At 35.8% G+C, this 20,362-nt stretch overlaps 2 protein-coding genes across 3 annotated transcripts in view; one reads left to right on the top strand and one right to left on the bottom strand.

Annotated features, from left to right (window-relative positions):
- The first annotated feature begins 2,645 nt into the window (after positions 1-2,645).
- On the top strand, positions 2,646-12,181 carry SCOC (short coiled-coil protein). Its single transcript, XM_074378289.1, is given in 5 exon segments — positions 2,646-2,703; positions 2,706-2,840; positions 8,596-8,652; positions 9,028-9,111; positions 10,611-12,181. Coding segments are annotated over 5 exon segments (462 nt in total). The 5' UTR covers positions 2,646-2,660; the 3' UTR covers positions 10,754-12,181.
- Positions 12,182-16,989: 4,808 nt separating this feature from the next.
- Positions 16,990-20,362, bottom strand: part of CLGN (calmegin) — a 41,684-nt gene continuing 38,311 nt past the window's right edge. For both annotated transcript variants that reach the window (XM_074378276.1, XM_074378265.1), the window contains one exon: positions 16,990-18,990. In XM_074378276.1, the coding sequence (XP_074234377.1) occupies positions 18,910-18,990 (81 nt within the window). In that variant the 3' untranslated portion in view covers positions 16,990-18,909. The remainder of the gene's footprint in view (positions 18,991-20,362) is intronic.

Here is a 20,362-nt window from a genome sequence, read left to right as displayed (position 1 = left end):
TGTGAAGGCAAGCAAGGGACCTGGGTTTTGTATCCTTACAGATTTTCTGTATACTTGTGTTACAAATTACAGTGAGGGGAGTGATGAACTTTCCAACTAGAGTTGTGGGCTAGTTTCTTTTTATCTCAGTTCCATCAGTTTTTGCTTCAGTGCCATTTGGTAGCACTGTTAGGATTCTGCATCTTCTTAATGAACTGGCTCCTTTATCTTGTTTTAATATCAATTCCTCTGATCACTAGTGAAGGTAAACAGTAAAGAAATCTGTCTGGCCATTTTTCCTCCTCTGTGAGTTGCCTGTTTATGTTATTTGAACTTTTATCTTTCTCAGAATTCCTTATATTCTCAGAGCTTTACTATATTCTCCCAGTCTGTACATTGTTTTTAACCTGATTTAAACTGTCTTCTCTTCTGTTTATAAAACTTAGAACTCTTCTGTGTATAAAATAATCAAAATTTAAAATCTTTTCCTTAATGAATGGCACTGTTTTGTCTGATTTAACAAATTCTTCCCCATGGTGATGTCACAAAGACATCTGTTTTTTTCTCCCTAGAATTTTAGTTTTGTTTTTCACACTTCACATTTACTTCATTTGGAGTTTAATTTTACTTGTGGTGTGAGATGAGGATCTAATTTCATATTTTTATATAAATAGCTAACTTAACTAAAACCACCATGATTTGTCTTTTCTATAGAAACAAAGTTTCTATTAACAAAGTTATTGTACCAGTTTTACTCCCAAGAATAATGAATAACAATTCTGTCCCACAACCTCACCAACATTTCTTTCTTACCAGACACCCTTATTGTATACCAACTTCCAGGTACAGCTTCTCTCTAACTTTCTTTTTGTCTATTTTTGTGTTAATATCACATTTTTAAAAGTTGCTTTTTAAAATAGAATTACCGTATGACCTAGCAATTCCACTTCTGGATACATACCCAAAAGAATTGAAAGCAGAGCCTCCAAGAGATATTTGCACAGACCATGTTTATAGCAGCAGTCATAATAGCAAAAAGCAAAAAGCAACTCAAGTGTCCACTGAATGCTGAATGGCTAAACTGTGGTATGTCATATAATGCAATAACATTCAGCCTTTAAAAAAAAGAAGAAATTCTGATACATGCTACAACATGTATAAACTTTGAGGATGTTATGCACAGTGAAATACGTTAGCCACAAAAGACAAATATGTATGATTCTACTTAAACGAGGTACCTAAAATAGTCAAATTGATAGAGACAAAGAGTGGTGGTTGCCAGGGACTGTTAGTAGAGGTGAACTGGGAGTTGTTTAATGGGGAAAGAGTTTCAGTTTTGCAAGATGAAAAGAGTTCTGGGGACTGGTTGCACAACAATGAGAATATATTTAACACTACTGAACTGTACACTTTAAAACAGTTTAAGTGGCAGATCTTTTATGTGTATTTTACTCTATTTAAAACTAAAAGAAAAAACCCACCCCAAACCTTCTAGGAAAAAAAGCTGCTTTTTAATACTTCTAGTCTTTGGTATTCTGCAGCTTCACCATGATGTGTCCCTTTATGGAATTCCTTATTCTAATCCTGCTCAAGAATAAGTGCTTCTTGAAGCTAATTCAAATGTTCTAAAACCCTGACAAATTCTTGGCTATTACTCTTTGAATCCTGCTCACACCCATTCTCTCTAGTCTCTCTTTTTGACACTATTAGATTTATGTTGGCTCTTATTTTCCATTTATTTAGCTCCTGCACTACTGTCTAGCAAATGTCCTCATACTGTGTAATTTAGCTCCAAATATGTAGTTCTCAAACACTGAAACAAAGTTTTAAAAATATTCCTTAAAAGAAGTAAGACCCTATGTCAGGAAACTGCTAGAAGTAAAAAGTCAAGAAACAGAGACATAGGGCTCACCTCTACAACTTGGGAGAGTGTGCCAAAGCCAAAACAATAACAAATGTTAAAAACAAACAGGATGCTGCTTTGTGTAAAGTGCTAGGTAACTGTGAAAGATATCAAGCAAGATTACATTACATCCCAAAGCCTGACACATAGCATTTCACACTGTGCCTATGGCCTCGAGCAGGACATTAATTTACTTTTAAGCCTCTTTCTGTGGGTTGCTGTGAGGAACGAACGGGTTAAAGTGAACAAAAGCACTATATACTGAAGTAGTATTAAGGTATTTTCTCAATTCTAAAATATTATGAAATGGTCAGGAGCACTATGGATTTTATAATAGTTTGGGGAAGATGCGGAGAGGTATACTTCCTTAGAGGTACACTTACGGGTTTTCCAATTTGGGAAATTAAAAATAGGGAAAAGTCTGCTTTCAGAATTGAAGAACCACTGTACATTCCCTGTTATTACGTCCACACATGCCCTTTTCTTGAATTTGTTTCTCGTTCAGCGTTCAGTTTTACCAACCTCCTTCCTGTCAGCCGTCAGAATTTTCCAGACTGGATTTCTGACTCCATTTTCAGGGTCCTCCTGAGACTGAAGAGCTGCTTCTCGCGGACTGGCTTTCCCGCGCTTAATTTAGCTTCTGAACTGTCATTCGCTGTTGCTCTTCCCGGAACCGCCCACAACGGCCTCAATCCTGATTGGATGCCAGTTTCCTTTTGTTATGGCAAAAGGTGGATCCCGGGGCTTGAGATAGGACGATTGGGACATAGGGCAGCTAATGCGCATGCGTGCCTCCTTGAGTGGTGATTGGCTGGCGGCGGGCGGGACGGGGCGGGACTCCCATCTCGGCGCACGCTCTGTGGGCGGAGAGGACGGGGCTGCCGGTGCCCGTTGGTCCAAGAGTCGGGGCTTGAGGCGTCCTCCTGTTCCCTCCCCCTGCCGGCGTCTGAAACGGCAGGTGAGAGGAGTCATGGGCCGCGGAGGGCCTGGCTCCCGGCGACTGGAGTTGTGGCCTCGGTACCGCCGAAAGCCGGGAGGGAGGGGCGGGCTGGACGCGGCCCAGCGCTTCGGGGACCGGGGAAGAGCGTCCCCGGGCCTGGGCATTTGGTGGGCGGCTGAGGCCTGGCTCTCTGCAGAACCCCTGCGCAACCTCTTTTTCTCATCTTCTCTTCATTGGCCCAGAGGTTCCTTTGGGGAAGGTCGTCCGCGGTCCCTGGCAGGACCTCCTGCCGCCTTCACCCCGCAGCGCCTGAGCCGAAGGCCTCAGTCCAGCTGCCCGCCCTGAAATGGGGCTGCGGGAGGGGCTTTCGGGTGGGATGGGCCCTGGCACGCCTGGACTCGCCCGTGGCTGCTTTGCCGAGAACTCGGAGATGCGGGGAGAGGACGCCGAGGCGGGGGTGGGGGGGGAAGCGAGTGAGCGGTAAAACAAGGGCTGGCGACATCTTTCCAGGCGCTGAAAGCAGTCCGGGTCAGTTTCTTCAATGGGCATATCTCAGAGTTCCTCCTGGACAATTTTCAGGGTTAGGATTAGAAAGGAGAAAGAGGACACATTCCTGAAAGGCAGGACTTTTGCTGTTCAACGTATTGATTCCAGTACTATGACGTAATATTAAGAACAGATGTGGTGCTATGTTCTCAACACTGTATCTACCTGAGGTTCCAAAGATATGCCTATATATTCTGTGCCTGTACGAACCCATTGATTAAACTCAATATAGCTAGCCACTCTGGGGATCTAGTTTCTGATCAAATTCTTGTTTGGCCAAACATTTCTTAATCTTACGGAATTTAAACTGGGATTTATCTAACCAGGACAAGTCAGAATTTGAGGAACCTGAACAAACCATGTTGAAGTTTGATGCGGCTTGAAGGGAATGAAGTTTACCTTCAGTTGCTTAGATAGTAGAAATATCAAAGGAATTTGGTATCAGGGGTTGCAAAATGTTTGACAAACTTAGATTAGGATCATATTAAAGTATCTTCCATTGCATAATGGAAAAAGCAGGGATTTTATAGGTAGACCTGAGTTCAAATTCTTGGTACAAACTTTGCCTGTGAAATCTAAGGCAAAATACATAACCTGTCTGAGATACAGCGTCTCCATTTGTAAGTTGTAATGTCCTGTTGATTTGATAAACTAATAATGTATGCAAAGCATTTAGTATATTAATGCATAGTGGTATTATTTTAGTAGTATTACTAGTTCACTAATAGGTAGATGACAGATGATGAAAATTAGTATTAGATGCAGAAAAGTTGGGTGGTTGAGATTGGATGGGTATCAGGGAAAAGTCTCAAAATCTCAGTCTTGACTCTGATCTTGGGTAAGCCATTATCATCGTGGCCTTGGTTTATTTGTAAAATTGAAGCAGTTAGACTAGGTGATTTTTCTAAAATTCTTATGACCTTAATTACAGCTAAAAAGTAGAGAAGATAATAGCTAATACTATAAAACACCTACTGTGTACTGTTGCAAGCACATTATGGATATCAGCTCGTAAAATTCTCACAACAAAACTATAAGGTATGTACTATTACTATCCTCACTTTACAGATGAGGAAACTGAGGCAAAGATGTTAACTAACCTTACCTAAAATTCTAGAGCTTATAAACAGCAGAGCTAGGGTTTGAATCCAGGTAATCTAAATCCATGTTCTTAATCACTGTGCTAAACTGCGTCTTCTGAAGAAGGATGTTGTGGTACTGCTGGGGGTACTAGCAAAGTAGGTGGATGTGTATTTGGTAATACAAATGATAATCTCTGATCAGTTGGGTGTGTGCCACACTTCCTGATCCTTGCTGTCTCCATTCTTCTGCTTCTTGGACTTAAATTATCAAAGTAAGTCTAGATTCTCTTCCACTGACCAAGGCTAGATGAAGAAGATAGTTGCCAAAATTGACTGATTTTTGAGAAAAGTTTTATGATATCTGACCTCAGCTTTGGTCAGAGTTGAAGAATATCAGACAACCATATCTATTTCAGAACTCAGGCCGATTTTGGATAAATAGATCAATCTTAGCATCCTAAGTTTATTTCAGTGTTCCCACACTTGAGATATTTTGGTCTGGATTCTCTCTCTTTTTATGTCATATTTGCTTTTATGTGTAGGAGCAGGAGTTGAAAATGAACTCTTAAGAGCACATATGACGTAGAAGTGGTTTGATAGCAACTGTAGTTTGAGAAAAAATTTTATAGTTGAAAAATTCAATCTTACATGGAGTGCACGTTCTGACATAGTACTGTGCTAACGTAGGCATTGCAGAGTATGAAGATTGATCCTATTTTGAAGAAAGTAAAATCCGTGGCTCAAATATTTTGACATAAAGAGCTCAACAAACCTTTTGATCACATATATAAAATAAACCAGTTTATTACTCTAAATTTCCTGAAACTCTTAGAATATATTCAAGAGCAGCATTTTCAGGTCAGTCTATTTTATCACACCACAACAGGAAAAAATTGTCTTTTATCATTGTTGTGCAGAGGCAGCTGGTAGTGCTCGGGTCTACTTTAGTGAAGGGTATTGCCCTTTTGCACAGGGCTGCCATGCTAGTTAGGCAGGTTTTGCACTGTTCAACCATTAGCGTGTAATCTTATGTGTGTAACTATGTGTGAGTAGTCCTCTCTCGGGTTGCGTGGTGTATCCTATAGCACTGTCCTCGCACCATGCTCTTCCACCCCAACCTTGAATGTATTTTTCTAAGAGTAATTTTTCCTCTAATAAGCTCCCTTCACCCTGTTTTACTGTGGTTTTTTTTTCCTTTTATTTTTTTCAGATGAATTCAAACTGTTGATAAGCCATGCATAAATTGTCTATTGTTCTGGTTATATGTGGCCAAAACTTCAGAAACTGGCTTCTCTTTCCTTACCTACTATATTGGTTAATCTGGAACACTTCACTTTTGTAGAAGACTTTTTGGTTCAATTTTAGTGTTAGCTAAAACACAGGCAAAAGAAGTATAACCCATCCCTATACTCGATCTAATTTCAAAATCAAGTGCATAGATTTTGTCGTTTTCTGTTGCTTTAGCTTGAATATTATATAACCCTTCTTAGCTGTCATGAAAATTCTGTTTCCTCTGTAGTCTTCAAAACACTGTATAAATAGAAATTTGAAGCATTTAATATATAGGCTTACCCCACTATCTGAAAGTGTTTCTGTGAAACCTTTTATAAGCCAATTGGTGTAAAGTGAAGAAGCAATTATCTTAAGACATATCTTGTGAACAGATGCACAAAATAGAGATAAAAGCACAGGAGCTTACAGACACAGTTCAAAGCTATGGTGGCTTGATGCTGAGATGCTGTGTGTTTTCAGGGAAGGAGCTTGGTGGTATCACTCTCACTGCTCAGAGTGAACGCTGCCTCTATTATAGCTTGCTGCAAAACAAACACCGAATGCTATTTTTGCTTTTTGCCATTTTTCATGAAAGCGAAAATCTGCTTCAGACTTTTGTTTAGCAAAAACAGGTACTCATGTAGGTCTTTCATACAAATGAAGTGGCATAAAGTGAACTTTCAAAAAATGGGGGATACCTGTATTATGTAGCAGAGTAAATAGCCAAGTTGAAGTCTACTGTTGCTGAGTATTCCCAAGATCACTTACTTTTGCTTTTGGTTGTTACCTCTTATTCTTCCCAGACTTTAGCCAGATCAGTAGTTGAAGGGGTATGAAAATGCTCTTCTCTTGGGGAAGTGCCAAATAAAGTTTTCACTGCTAACACTCTTCCTCTTCAATTATAAAGATACATTATTTGAATGCAGAGGAATTTTTGAAGTGTAGTTTTCAAATACTACACAGGGTTGAAGAACTTCTGAAAAAATTTTCATAATCAGTGTATTTGGATTTATGTAGATGTGTGTGTGTATATGTACACACATATTTACACAGTTGACCCTTGAACAACAAGGGGGTTAGGAGCTCCGACTCTTTGCATAGTTGAAAATCCACATATAACTTTACAGTTGGCCTTACATATGCGCAGTCCACAACTGCAGACTGAACTAACTGCAGGTCGTGTAGTACTGTAGTAGTACTTACTGAAAAAAATTCTAGTTCAAACCTGTGCTGTTCAGCGGTCAACTCTGCATCTATATCTTCCTTTCTTTCTTTCCTTTCTTTCTATCCATCCATCCACCCATCTACCTACCTACCTACTTAAAACTTTCTCTGAAGTACAAAGAACCTGAGAATTAAAACCATGTGAAAAAGATATGAGGGAGAGCAGTGCTTATGCTGGATCAGTGGAAAGATGCCAGAATACTTGAGGTAGATTTATTAAGCGTTATTTTTATACTGTTTGTAGCTAGTAATTCTTTAATAATGCTATGTGTAAAGGAAGTTTAATATCTTTCTTTTTTAGACTGATATCTTCACCAAGATGTAGTTTATACCTGTGTACAGAGCATTCTGTTCCCATGTTCACACTAGTATCTGAAGTGTCACACAGTTATATTAACTGAAACTGTGAGGTAGTACACACTGATCACTGTTTTGATTGTGATTATAGTTCTAGTAGTAGACGTTTTTGTTCAATAGGTTTGGGTTCTACTGTTCAGCATTTGGAGGCATAACAATGCCTTGGATATAGTAGATGTTCAATAAATACTTGTTGAAAGAGTAACAAAACTGACAGGTCTAAGTTCCTTCAGTGAGTAGATTAGATTGGTTAACAAATCTGTTTTCAGTAATAATCTGGTAGCATTATTTATAAATTTTGAGCACATTGCATGTGAATGAATGTTAGCTATAGAGCAGGACATGTTTCACAAGAATTTTGTGCTCTAATATTTTGGAGCCTTTTATAGAAACAAAATGTTAATATTTATTTACTTATTTATATCCTAATTAATCTGTTTTAACCATAACCAGGAGGTGACAATGGACGTGTTTTCATTTAATCCATATTAGTGTTTCAGATACCTAGTATTTTTCTTTAGAATTTTATGTTTAAAAAGTATTAATTGCTATATATAAAACAATGCTTTAATAATGAAGACTATTTTAAGAGATGTCTTCCTTGCTACCATCACATAATGATGTTAGATTTTTTCATTTTGCTGTATTCTCTTTATCCATGCTTATATTTCAAATAATTTACATTAGTGTTATTATAGTCATCATAATTATTTTTAGTAGCCACTCTATTAGAAATGGCAACTACAATTAACCAGACTCCGAATGGACAGTTTGTTGTTTCCAATTTACTGGGTTATAAATAAGGTTGAAGTAAAGATTTTTATGGATATAATTTTTTCCTTCATAATTTTCCTTGGGCTACATTTCCAAGAGTAAAATTGCTTTGTAAAAAATATTTAAATGTTTTTATGAATCTTGTTTATTACTGCACTGCCTTCCAAAAAGATTACATGTTTATAATTTGTATCCAATATTTTGTGTTTGCTTTTCCATAATTTTTCTAGCATTGACCATTATCTTCTTTTAGAGAAATATTTTGAGAAATATACAGTGGTATTTTACTATGCATTTCTTTGATTACCAAGAAAATCAACATTTCCTCTTGTTTACTGAATACTTCTCTTTGTAAACTATTTGTACATATTCTTTGCTTATTTACCCACTGAGTATTTTATTCTTAGACACAGTAAAGTATGCGAAAAGGGTCCAACTGGGTCATTTAATTTTCTTTTGAAAAACAAGCTTATATTTCATTGCTATGTATGCCTGTGTTTCTGACTTTCTTATTGCAGACCATTTATCAAGAATTTTGTATCCAAGGCCCAAGATGATGAATGCTGACATGGATGGTATGTTCTTTGTTTTCCTTTCTGTATGTTCCTGGTTTTGTGGAACATACACTGCTTTATTAAGCAATGGAAAGAACAGAGAAGCAATATTTAGAAGGCTTGGATCTTGTGCAATTTACCTATTTATAATCCCATATAGTTCTAGAAAGGATATAAGGCAACTTCCATTCCTTAACTGTGAGATGTTGGCAAAACATTTTGCCTTCACCTTGGTGTCCTTATCTGCAATGTGGGATATAACCTTTTACTTCATAGGGCTCTTGTATAAGTCTAATAAGATAATGAATGTAAAACATTTTACAGATTTTTAAGTGCTATACTACGCAAATGGTAGCTAATGTTAATTAATAGTAAATCTGAACCTTTTTATTACAGCAGTTGATGCTGAAAATCAGGTGGAACTGGAGGAAAAAACACGACTTATTAATCAAGTGTTGGAACTCCAACACACACTTGAAGGTTAGCTTGTATTTTGTAGTTTTCTTGACTAACATCCAGGTAATTGAAATTGTAAGCATTTATGTTGCTAAATTTTGTGTTTTACTGTGCACAGTTTTTAAAAGTATAAACTTCAGAGTCTACTTCAATAGTTTTTTTCCCCTCCTGCCAGTAGCTTTGGCTGGTCAGTTTAAAGAACAGAGATGTTTCAATAAGAAAGTCAGTGTTCTTATGCTTCCCTCTTTAAGGTCTGACCTAATATGAGAGCCCTTTTAAGTCCCCTCACTGTTATACTAAGTCCACTTTAATAAAGCTTATATGAAAGTAAGAATAGCACATTAGCCTCAAAAATGAAAAGGGAATTGATCTGAGTTTTTTCATTTTCTGAATGTCTCGCATAAAATTAATTCTACCACTGAAATATACTTTGGTTTTTAAGGAAATTAAGGGATTGTGGTTTGCTTTGTTTGTTTTTGAAATCAGATTGAACAGATCATGTCACTCCAGTAGCTTCCCGTTTCACAGTTAATGAAAGCCAGGTTACTCTGTAGAAGTCTCTTACTTTCCTTTTACTTTCAGACTCCAGTCACACTCTCTGACTCATACATCCTGCCTCAGACACTCCAACCTCCTTGCTATTCTTTCATTAAGCCTCTAACTCAGAGTCTTGGCAGTTGCTGTTCCCTGTGCTTGAATCTTTTCCCTTGATCATTTGCATGTCAGTATGGCTCATTCCCTCACTTCCTTTAGATCTCTGGTGAAATTTCCTTAATCAAAATAGCTATCCCTGACTATACTATATAAAAGAACAGCTTTCCTTTTGCTTCCTATGACCCTTACCTTTCTTGTTTTTTCTCCTGATCCCTTACACGCCCTGAGCCCCATTAATGCACCTGTGCCCACATGCACATTAAATGTAAACTCTGAAAGGGCAGGGACCTTTCTTTTTTGTTACTATTGCCTCTAGACCAGTGCCTGTTACAGGCACTTAATACTTACTGAATGACTTAGAAGGCAGCCAATCCTTACTGAATGGAGGTAATATCTTTTTTTATCATCAAGAACTGCTATTTTGAATTTCTTGCTAATGTGAAAATACATAACGATCAGTTGGAAACTGACTGCCTATATCCAGTATGTGAATTCAGGTATGTTCACCTACTACATTTTCTTAAACATTTCTGTAAAGACATTATGGTTTTATGATGGTAAGATATGGACCAAAATTCACATTTTTAAAACTGTATTTTTAAAAATAACCATTTTAAGAATTAACTACTTAACAAAAATGCTGTTTACAAAGAATAACATTTAATCTAATGTGACATCTCTTTGTAGGAATTTTGACTATTGATTGGTACTCAGTTCACTTTGTTTAACTTCTAAATTAGCCTGAATTTAAAAGCAGAAAATTTAAGGACTGTGGTATTTCTTTTAAGAATGAATCTTAATAAGCACTTTATAATGTGGCATCATTGCCATCATTTTATTGATAATACGCTTTTTTATTTTTAATATAGATCTCTCTGCAAGAGTAGATGCAGTTAAGGAAGAAAATCTGAAGCTAAAATCAGAAAACCAAGTTCTTGGACAATATATAGAAAACCTCATGTCAGCTTCTAGTGTTTTTCAAACAACTGACACAAAAAGCAAAAGAAAGTAAGGGATTATCCCTTATGTTTTATGGAATTGCTGCTGATCATTTTTTTCTTTAAAACTTGGATAGATTCCAGACGTTATAATACTTTTGTTTGTGGCTTCACTGAGTATTTATGAAGATAATGTCAGATCTAGGCAAAATTAAGAGCATAACAGAAAACTCCCATGAGTTTGTGTATTATGTTAGTCTATGAAAACGTGCAAATGTGCTGTAGAGACTTTATAATTAGAAATGCATATATTTATGAAACTTGAAAATGAATGTTTTATCATATTTGCTTTGACTTACAGGTTTAGCACTGACTTTATTATAGGCATAGTTAGAGATACAAGAAAATAACCACCGTGTTGTGAAAAAGTGACCAAAATCATGTACTGAGTGCACAGCTTTATGTACCCTGTCCACCATTGTGTGCCTCTTCTCCGTTTGCTTTCTTCTCATTTTCCTTCCCCAAGGAAAAAATTGGTTTCACATTTGTAAAAAGTAATTTCTATAGTTAATCATATAGGGAGTAATCTGAACTCTAACTGTAAACTTAACCAAAATAAGATACTTTCTCAGTTAGGGCTTATTTGTTGTATTTAGGAGTAAGATAGGATAGTTGTTTCTCTTTAATCAATGAAAACGGAGGCTATAAAAATGAAGATTTTTCTTTGAATTGTCAAATGGGGAAGATTTGTTGTTAAAGACTTCCCTTGCACAAAGCTACCCACTTGGTTTTCTGAAAAGATGTGCTCTGGTTGTGTGTGTGTTTGAAATTTTAAAATTTGAGGAAAAATAGAAATAGGGTGTGAAAAGTACTTGGTAAATACTTGTAACGGATTCCAAATGTTTCTACTTCAGATTTGTGTTAATCTCTGGCACAGATTAGATTTGGGAATATATAAGAAAATGGACTGTTTGGCTAACATTATGTAAACAAGACCTGGAAGAGAACAAAGTTTGTTCTCAGGTTTATTTGTAGTACCCAGCAGATCAACTTTGCAAAATCCCTTAAGAGTGTGTTAGTATCAAAGTCATGAATAAAATGGGAGAGTTTTACATGTATATTAATTGATGCTTTCTCAGTATTTTATCTCACTACTTAGAATCTTCTGTAAACCCAGCTGCTGGTTTGCAAAGTTTTAGTCATTTAACAGTTTTTTTAAATTTAGTTTGTAGATTCCATTTGGTAAGGAAATGAGTATCACGAGTAATGTTAAAGTGTTACACAGGAAAAGAGATCCACTAATATAGCTTATGGTTACTAAATTTAGGCTAATCATGAAGTAATCTTATGTTTGTATTGGTATAAGATTTGATGACTTTAGCTGTATGAATATATAATAGTCATACGCAAACATTTTGCATCCCTTTGTGACCTAATTTTCAAACATTTAAAATTGTGTTGCAGTTATGCTTTGCTGTTTAATAAAAAGGCTGTTTCAAAAATTGTGTGTGTTTTGATATAGTTGCCAAAGTAACTGGCTGCAGTGGTGTATTCAGGGTTGTTCAAAGCCACAAGATAAGTAACGTATCTTATTTTTAAGTACCAGTTGCTAGATGTTTAAGGGAATACTATTTTTTATTAAAACAAATATAGGATATTATATATTAATTCAAAAAATAAAAGCAAAGAATTCAAAGGATCCAAGATTGCCAAAGTAATGGTGGTTGCATTTTTTAAGTTAGGCTAAGCTCTTGCAATGAGACACAGAGATAAAAAAACATAAAATAATATAGAATACAGACTCACAGACATAGAAAACAAGCTACGGCTACCAGGGGAGAAAGGGGGTGGGGAGGGATAAACTGGAAGTTCTGGATTTGGAGATACTACCATATATAAAGTAGATAAACAAGATCCTACTGTATAGCACAGGGAACTATATTCAGTATCTTGCAATGGCCTATAATGAAAAAATATGGAAAGGAATCTCTATGTATATGTAAGTATAAATGAATCACTATGCTATATACCAGAAATTAACACAACATTGTAAATTGACTATACTTCAATTAAAAAAAATTTTTTAATGTTTCTCATCCAACTAATGGTTCTGAGGTAAGCACGGTAAACCAGTAGGCTTTGTGAGCTAAGGATGGCCCTGCCATTTTCAAACATGGCTTCCAAGTCACTAATTATCACCATTATAATTTGCAGAAAAAGTGCATGGTGCATATATGCAGGGTTTTATGGGCTGGGCCTGCCTGGAAATGGCTCATATGTCTTCTCACATTCCAGTGGGTCGGGATTTAGTTACACCTAGATGCAAGAATTGCTGAGAAATGTCGTTCCTAGCTGGAAGCCATATTCCAGCTATAAATTTACTGTGGAAATGGATATTGGTGGTACCTAGAAGCATCAGCCACAGCCCCCTTCTCTTGCTGTTAAGTATCTTTGCCCAACCTTTTTCCCATATACAGAACATACTTAACCTCTCCTTTTCCAGTTACTGATTCAGCTCAAAATCCAGGGTCTCTATCAAGGTCTGTCAGTTGTAGATGTGGCTTCTAGTAGTCTGACAACCACTAAACTAGTGACAGACTATTTGCTCTGCCCATTTGTAATGGTGTAGTGGGGATAGGATACCCAAATAACAACTCTCAATTTGGAATATGGAATAAAGGGAAACATCAATTCAAAGCAATTGTGGAATACTAGGAGAGAGACCCTGTGAAGATTCTGTCCCTGATAGTGGATAAAGTTCCTTGATTTGACCCTGATTCTAATCTCTGGCAAAGGACTTCCCTTATTGCTCTCCATGGCTTCCCCTGTCTGGAAAGTTATTCCTTATTTACCCACACCCCGACCCTCCTGTAACTCTAAAGTTTGGGAGTGTTCCATTTATTATGGGAGTTGCAGAAACAGTCCACTTCTTGCTGATGTGATTTTGGTGCCCATCATTGGAAGGCCAAGCTCACGTTTCTTTGGCAGTACAATTCCCTCAAAAACAGCCTTGCTGTCTATATGCTTCAGTTGCATATGCTAGGAACCACAATCAAGCTCTTTTCTAGAACAAATTCTCAAGGTATGCTTTTTCCTTTTCCTTCCTCATAGGTTTCTGCCCCTCTAATAAAGGCTACTTTGAAGTCAACTGAAAATAAGACTGCACTGGGAATGCAACACCCAAGTATCACTGCAGGGCTGGGTTCTTTTTTTTGGCTTAACACTTGGCAGAAAAGTTTTAACTGGGCTTCCCCTTCCACCTCCCATACCTCAAAAATAAAACCATTTTGAATTTTTTTCTGCTTTCAGGGTACAGAAACAATTAGCTTTTCTAATCATGTGAGGTAGCTAATATAATGATCTTTCTCTATTTCCTTCCATCTCTGCTTGGAAACTGGAAAGCTCCTTCTTGTGATACCTTGCTAAAAAGCATAAGGGAACAGCCAGTTTATTTCACATTCTGGCTTTTCCAGCTGCTACCCCTACAGCTGTTAAATCAGAAGGTGACAAAATGTTACCCGAAATACATGCCCCACTTGCTTGTTATATGAATGGTAAACCAGCGCTACACATTTTGTTTTCATTACAGCAATGTCCTTCAGGATATCAATTTCTATAATAGAAATACAGGCGGTAAACAGTATGCACAGGGACTGTGCGTAGCTTCTGATAAAGACTCCTCAACCAAACTTTAGCCATGTTCTTCTGAGTCCTCTTTCTGACTAGAGCTCATCTTAGGCCCTGTCTTCAGCCTGCTTAGTCCAGTTTTAGTAAAAATCCTGCTGAGTCAGTTTAGAGAAATCCCCCACCCTCAGAATCTGATCACCCTGCCTGTCTTGAGCAAGAATCCTGTTAAATCAGCATAGCAAGCATCTCCCTACCCCTGATGTCTCCTCTTAGTAATTTTCTATCCACCTCCCTGCCCCAACTCTGCACAATAACTAAAAATTCCCAGCTGTCTTCACTGTATTTGGAGGTGCGCCCCATCTCTCTCCCCTGTTGCAATATTCTTGCCCCCTATTGCAACATCCCTGAATAGTCTTTCTTACTGTTTTAACCAATGTCAGAATAAATTTTTCTTTAAATACTTCCTAGTTCCAAATGCTGGTGGAATGATAATTGGCAGGGAAAATCACCATACTCCTTTTCCTCAGGGTCTACCTGTAGAACTTCCCTCAATACATACATTAGCATTCCATCCAAAATCTGTCCTCTATAGTCACTTTGGACTTTACTTATAGCAAGTTAATAAAGCTCACAATCCCTTATCTGGAACTCTTGGGGTCAGATGTTTCAGAATTTGGAATTTTTCAGATTTCATAAAGTATTATGACTCAAACACCAATACAGTTTGGGCAACACCTGTAATCAAATACATTAACATTTTTGTAGCAAAATATATTAATTTAGTACTAAGTGTGATAAATACACTATATATAGCCTATCAGGGAGGTCAGGTTTGGCTGCCAAATGAGTTTTGATGTCAAACATGAAAAAACTTTCGATTTTCAGAGATTTTTGGAATTTGGAATTGTTCACGTAACAAGAAAATTTGCAGAAAAGCAACCAAAATCATCTAAGCATGCAGTTCCAACCAATTCATGATACCACATTTATATCCTTGTCCATTACTCTTCCCTCTGATCTAGTCCCTTTTCCAAAAGAAAGATGAAAGGTGAATTACATATTCTAGAATTTTATGGTCCAAAACAAAGCAAAATTGATCTTAATTCTTTAGAATGGAGTCTTTCTTTACTTTCCCCAATAATTTTGTTTTTTCCTATCTTGAGTTAACAACTTCTAATGGTTGTTGTATTTCTTTAATGCTGATATAATCAAAATTACCAACAAAGACCTGAGATTACTTTAGCTGTTAAGACAATTTGTAAATCACTAAAGAATAGAGAATGTGATTACATGAAAGGTCAAAATTGGAAGAGTGAGTTAACTACCTCTTAGCTAATCTACCCCCCCAAAAAGCTACAGTTTATTTCACTTAAATCATAGAGATGAATTGTATATAAGGACATTTTCTATAACAAGGTCTTTACATTGGCCTTAGGACCTAATTTACCATATATTGAAGGGGGTGTTGAGGAGTGATGACAGAAGCTAAAGTAATATATAGTAATCACTTGTATAATGTATTTACCTTGTTTTAAATTTTCTGTATTATCTATAGATGGCTTATCAAATGTTTAAGTAATTAAAACTTGAAATTACTTCCAAATTTTACAAAGAAAGTAAAATTCTATTTATTTAACAAACACAAAATAAATGGTAAGATACTTTGTTAGGTGTTAAACGATAATTTTAAAAATTATCCTGTTCTTCATTTTCCCTAAAATTACCATTGCTCTTCCATGCATTTGGATCGCTGCAAACTCCAAATGCATTCAAAAATACATTTTCTCTTCCATCAACCTACTTCATCTGACCTGTCAGATTAGGGGTAATTTTATTTCCTAAACTCCTCACAGCTGTCATACTAAGGGAATAAGAGCTATAATTTGGGAAGAGATTATTAAAATTAATGTAGAAATGCCATTATTATGTTTAAATAAATTCTTTACATGAGATTTAAATAGTTATCTGGTATCAGCCATGTGATATTTCATCTCTAAATCCTGCTGAAGTTAAAACATAGCCACAGTTGAAAAGAGAATGAATAAACTTCATAGATGCCTAGAGTGTAATATATTAATATTTTAAACTATTCATAATAGTTTTCAATGAAAACTATTAATTTTCTAAAGTAGTATTCTGAACTGCTAAGGTACATTAAATTCATTGCTAATAGTTAATTTAAACATGTAATAAGCAATTTCATCCTCTGTCTCTTGGAAATGTAGACTGGCTCTTAGTTCTTGTAATATGTATCTTTCTAAAGAATGACCAATGAAAGCAAGGCTACCTTAAAAAAATGTTCAAGAAAAAGGAAGCTACTTTGCTTGGTCAAATTAAAAAGCCTCTAGAAAAGCCAACTAAAATAAAGAGCAAAATACATTCATTTTCTCCTTTTTTAGAGAAAAGGATAGAACTTAAATCATCTTAATAAAGTCAGATTAGGGTGGTAAAAGGAAAAAGCCATCCTGTTATTAAGGAAGACAATGCTTTGTCTACTACATGGACCTAGTACACATATTTATAAAGTTTAAGTTCGGGTTAAACTTTTCAGCCATGGTGCATCCACAGAGGGGACATCCACAGGTAGGAGCAGTGAACTGGCAAAACCGGTTGCTCAGATTTTACCACTGCAGGCTCATGGAGTTTAACCAAATGTTAAAGTTAAAATGAATCTGCAACCAAGAAAGTAAAAAAGAGCTTTAATAAATCTTTAAAAAAAGATCACTTACAAGACACTTACCAGGAAAGGAGGTTTCCATAAAAATAAGAACGGATTTACCCCATGAAGTAGTAGTTTACTTTCAGAAACATTCTCATCTAGAATTACTCAATGTCTAGTTCACTTCGACATTCCAAATGCAGAGTAAGAAAGGGAATCCTTGCAAGATGTATTAAGTTCAGTTAGTATTAAATACAAAGTATGGTTAACTGTGTATTAAGATTTTCCATCACTAATTTATGGAAAGTTCAGAACACAGCAATGGAATAAAGCACTTATTTTCATTTTCAATTCACTCCCTGAAATAGAGTGAATAGTGACTATACTGGCTATATTTGGCTTCCTTTAGTCAGAGGAGAAGCTAGAGACTCATTTTCCTTATACATAAGCTCTAAAATGTACTACTGGGAAGGGGGCTGGATGGGAAGGGGCCCAAGGATGCAGTTGTATGTCTATGAAGGAATCCGAAACATTACCCAACTAGTATAGACTTCTCTAGACAGTAGTGAAGTAGTTCCATGGTCTCAAAGATTTACATCACCTTCCAAAGCGTCTGTCACCCAAACATGAAAAACTCTTAGTATATGTTAAATGGAACAATACAGCTCCACTATAATGTAGTTCTGTGGCTTTTGGTAACTACAGTCTTCCCTTGGTATCCATGGGGGATTGGTTCCAGGGCCCGTGGCAGATACTAAAATCCACGGACGCTCAAGTCCCATAGTTGACCACCCATATTTGCAGATTCTGCATTGGAGGATTCAACCAAACATCATATAGAACCTTAGAGTTTATTGGGAAGAAAAAAATCAGTGTATAACCGGACCTACACAGTTCACACCTGTGCTTTCAAGGGTCAACTGTACTTTAAAAAGAGGAACGACATAGTTGTTATCTACCGTAGAGGCGGTTTTGAAGCTAGATGAGACAACAGACTGAAAACAGATTTGAATTTGTCAGGAAAAAAGATAAAAATACAAAGCATGATGATCGACATTTATCAGCCATTAGAATCTCTTTAATCAAAGAAAATAAAGACTCTCCAATAATAATCTACCTATTAAAGAGGGTATCATTTAAAGATGAGAAAATATTTAAATTTTATTTTCAAGAGCAATGTAGGCATAAGCAATCTTGTGAATAGGGTAAGCCATTCTGGCATAAAACAACTATAAAAGTTTGAAAAAAAATTTGTACACCATTTCACTTTGATAAACCTCTTTTCTTTGTATTCAAATGTAAATACGCTGCACTATTAACCAGTGATTCTATGAATGACATATAGACATTTGTTTTGTTGACCTGTTTGTCAACAAAGCACCTCTTTAAAGAATTCTATAATTTAAGTGAACAATGGACCATAACTATAATTTGACACAAACTAGGTAAATGTGGGTCACATACAAACACTTTGAATTGTTGATAGAATCAAACAACCATACAGGAACTTTATTGCATTTAGCCCTGTACAACAGAACAAACTGTCATTTATTTATAGAACTACCAGTCATATTATAGTATAGCCATTTAAGAGGAATTTCCAATAACTGACTCTTCTAACAGCGGTGAAGCTGCTGCATATTATTTTGCTCTGTAGAAACTAATCTCTCCAAACTATTAAAACTGTGTAACTTCTAATGATATTAATCTCTTAAAATCTGATATGTAACATGCACCTTTCTTTTATTCTAAATTCAAAGACCAGGTAACTTCAAAGTGTTTTTTTTTTCTTTCCTGAAAAAGAAGACTAAAACAAATGTCTGAAAGAATAACATTGCTAGATAGAAGAAACAGGATGTGCAGATTGATTCAAGTTCAGTTCTGGCACACCAACTTTAGAATGCCAACTCTCTCTTTTAGGAATGAAAAATACTTAAATATACTTTACTCCTTTCGTACTCTTCTTTTGCGTACTGACTTGACTGGCCCATCTCCAGATCCTGTGCTCTCATCTGCTTCTTTCATCTAGGAAAAAAATTATGAAAATGTCCATTTCCATACAGTAGGCAACTAATAGTAGTAAATAATGTATTTCTTACTATCTAAAATATATGTTCAAATAATCACATGCTTTATCTTTATGTTCCTTTGCTTAATAACTGATCAAAAATGTGTATATACATTGATATGTTTCAATTTGTTCATCTTTGGGTTTTATTACATTTTTAGAGTAACTCTGCTTGTCAAATATGCATCTGACAAGGAATAATGCTAACAACTCAATTCATGATTTTATGATTTAGAACTTAATCTAATCTCATAGTTAATTAAAGGTTACATGATATTTTCATTGTGGGATATTAAGCGTTAACTATACATTACAATGTTTCTGTAAGTAATAAATTGCTGAGCTGGTTTTACCGGGACTTTTTCAGAATTTCTGGCATGTAGTGCTTTGAGAAAAATTAGGAGAGAAGAAAAGGGAACATCAAATTTATGGTTTGGGGTTTTTCTTTCCTTTAATTCTTATCTTTCTTGAATAATCATTTTGACATAAATTAAAAACTTGTGTAACAAAATTAAATAATGAAGGTATTATACAAGATAGTTATAATTATATATTATATAAAAATGGATTTATTTTAGGTCACTAACAAGCATGTAAGACTAAAAGACTAAAAAACATAAGACTAAATGATGGAATTAAGACATTTTTAAAGATACACAAAATATTTTATAAAGCAAAATATAACTAGAGTATACATTCAATGAATGATTCCAAGTATTATTATTAAGACAGTGACAGCAGGAAACAATGACTATTTAAAACTCTGTTCTGGAAAAAATTATCTTCACCCAACTCCCTCTAAATAAAGATATTCATACTAGATAATGATCCACAAAACACATTTAAATATCTCACAAGGCACTTAGAACCAGTAACCAGGTATATGTACTGCATAAACTTTAGAAAACAATTGAACAATAATAATAAAACAAGTTTATTTGGGAGATTTCTTCAAACAGACAAAATAGAAAATTTATTTTATCACATGCATCAAGCCAGGGTATCTTTACCCTACCTAACTCTAAGCTATGAGAGTGGTGAGGATGGTGACTTCTGAGAGTAAGATTATAAAGTACTTACAGGGCTAGAAGGGTAGAGAAAATGGGCTTTTGTGGGTATATTCTGGGTAAAAAAAAGGAAGCTCTGGTTCTGAATTATATCCTGAATAGTTTCTGATTCCATAATATCCAACTTAAAAAAGAGGCACTGTAGAAAGTCCTACTATACCTCAGAATGGAAAAAGGGGCAGACATACCAAGTTAATGGGAAAACTAGTTTACTAAAGATTTGAGAAAAACACCATTATCAGGTAGATAGTACTCAACTACC

Source organism: Camelus bactrianus, chromosome 2 (genome assembly GCF_048773025.1).
Source record: "Camelus bactrianus isolate YW-2024 breed Bactrian camel chromosome 2, ASM4877302v1, whole genome shotgun sequence".
Taxonomy (NCBI): Eukaryota; Metazoa; Chordata; class Mammalia; order Artiodactyla; family Camelidae; genus Camelus; species Camelus bactrianus.
The sequence above is the reverse complement of the archived record's forward strand: the minus strand, read 5'-3'. Positions and strand labels throughout refer to the sequence as shown.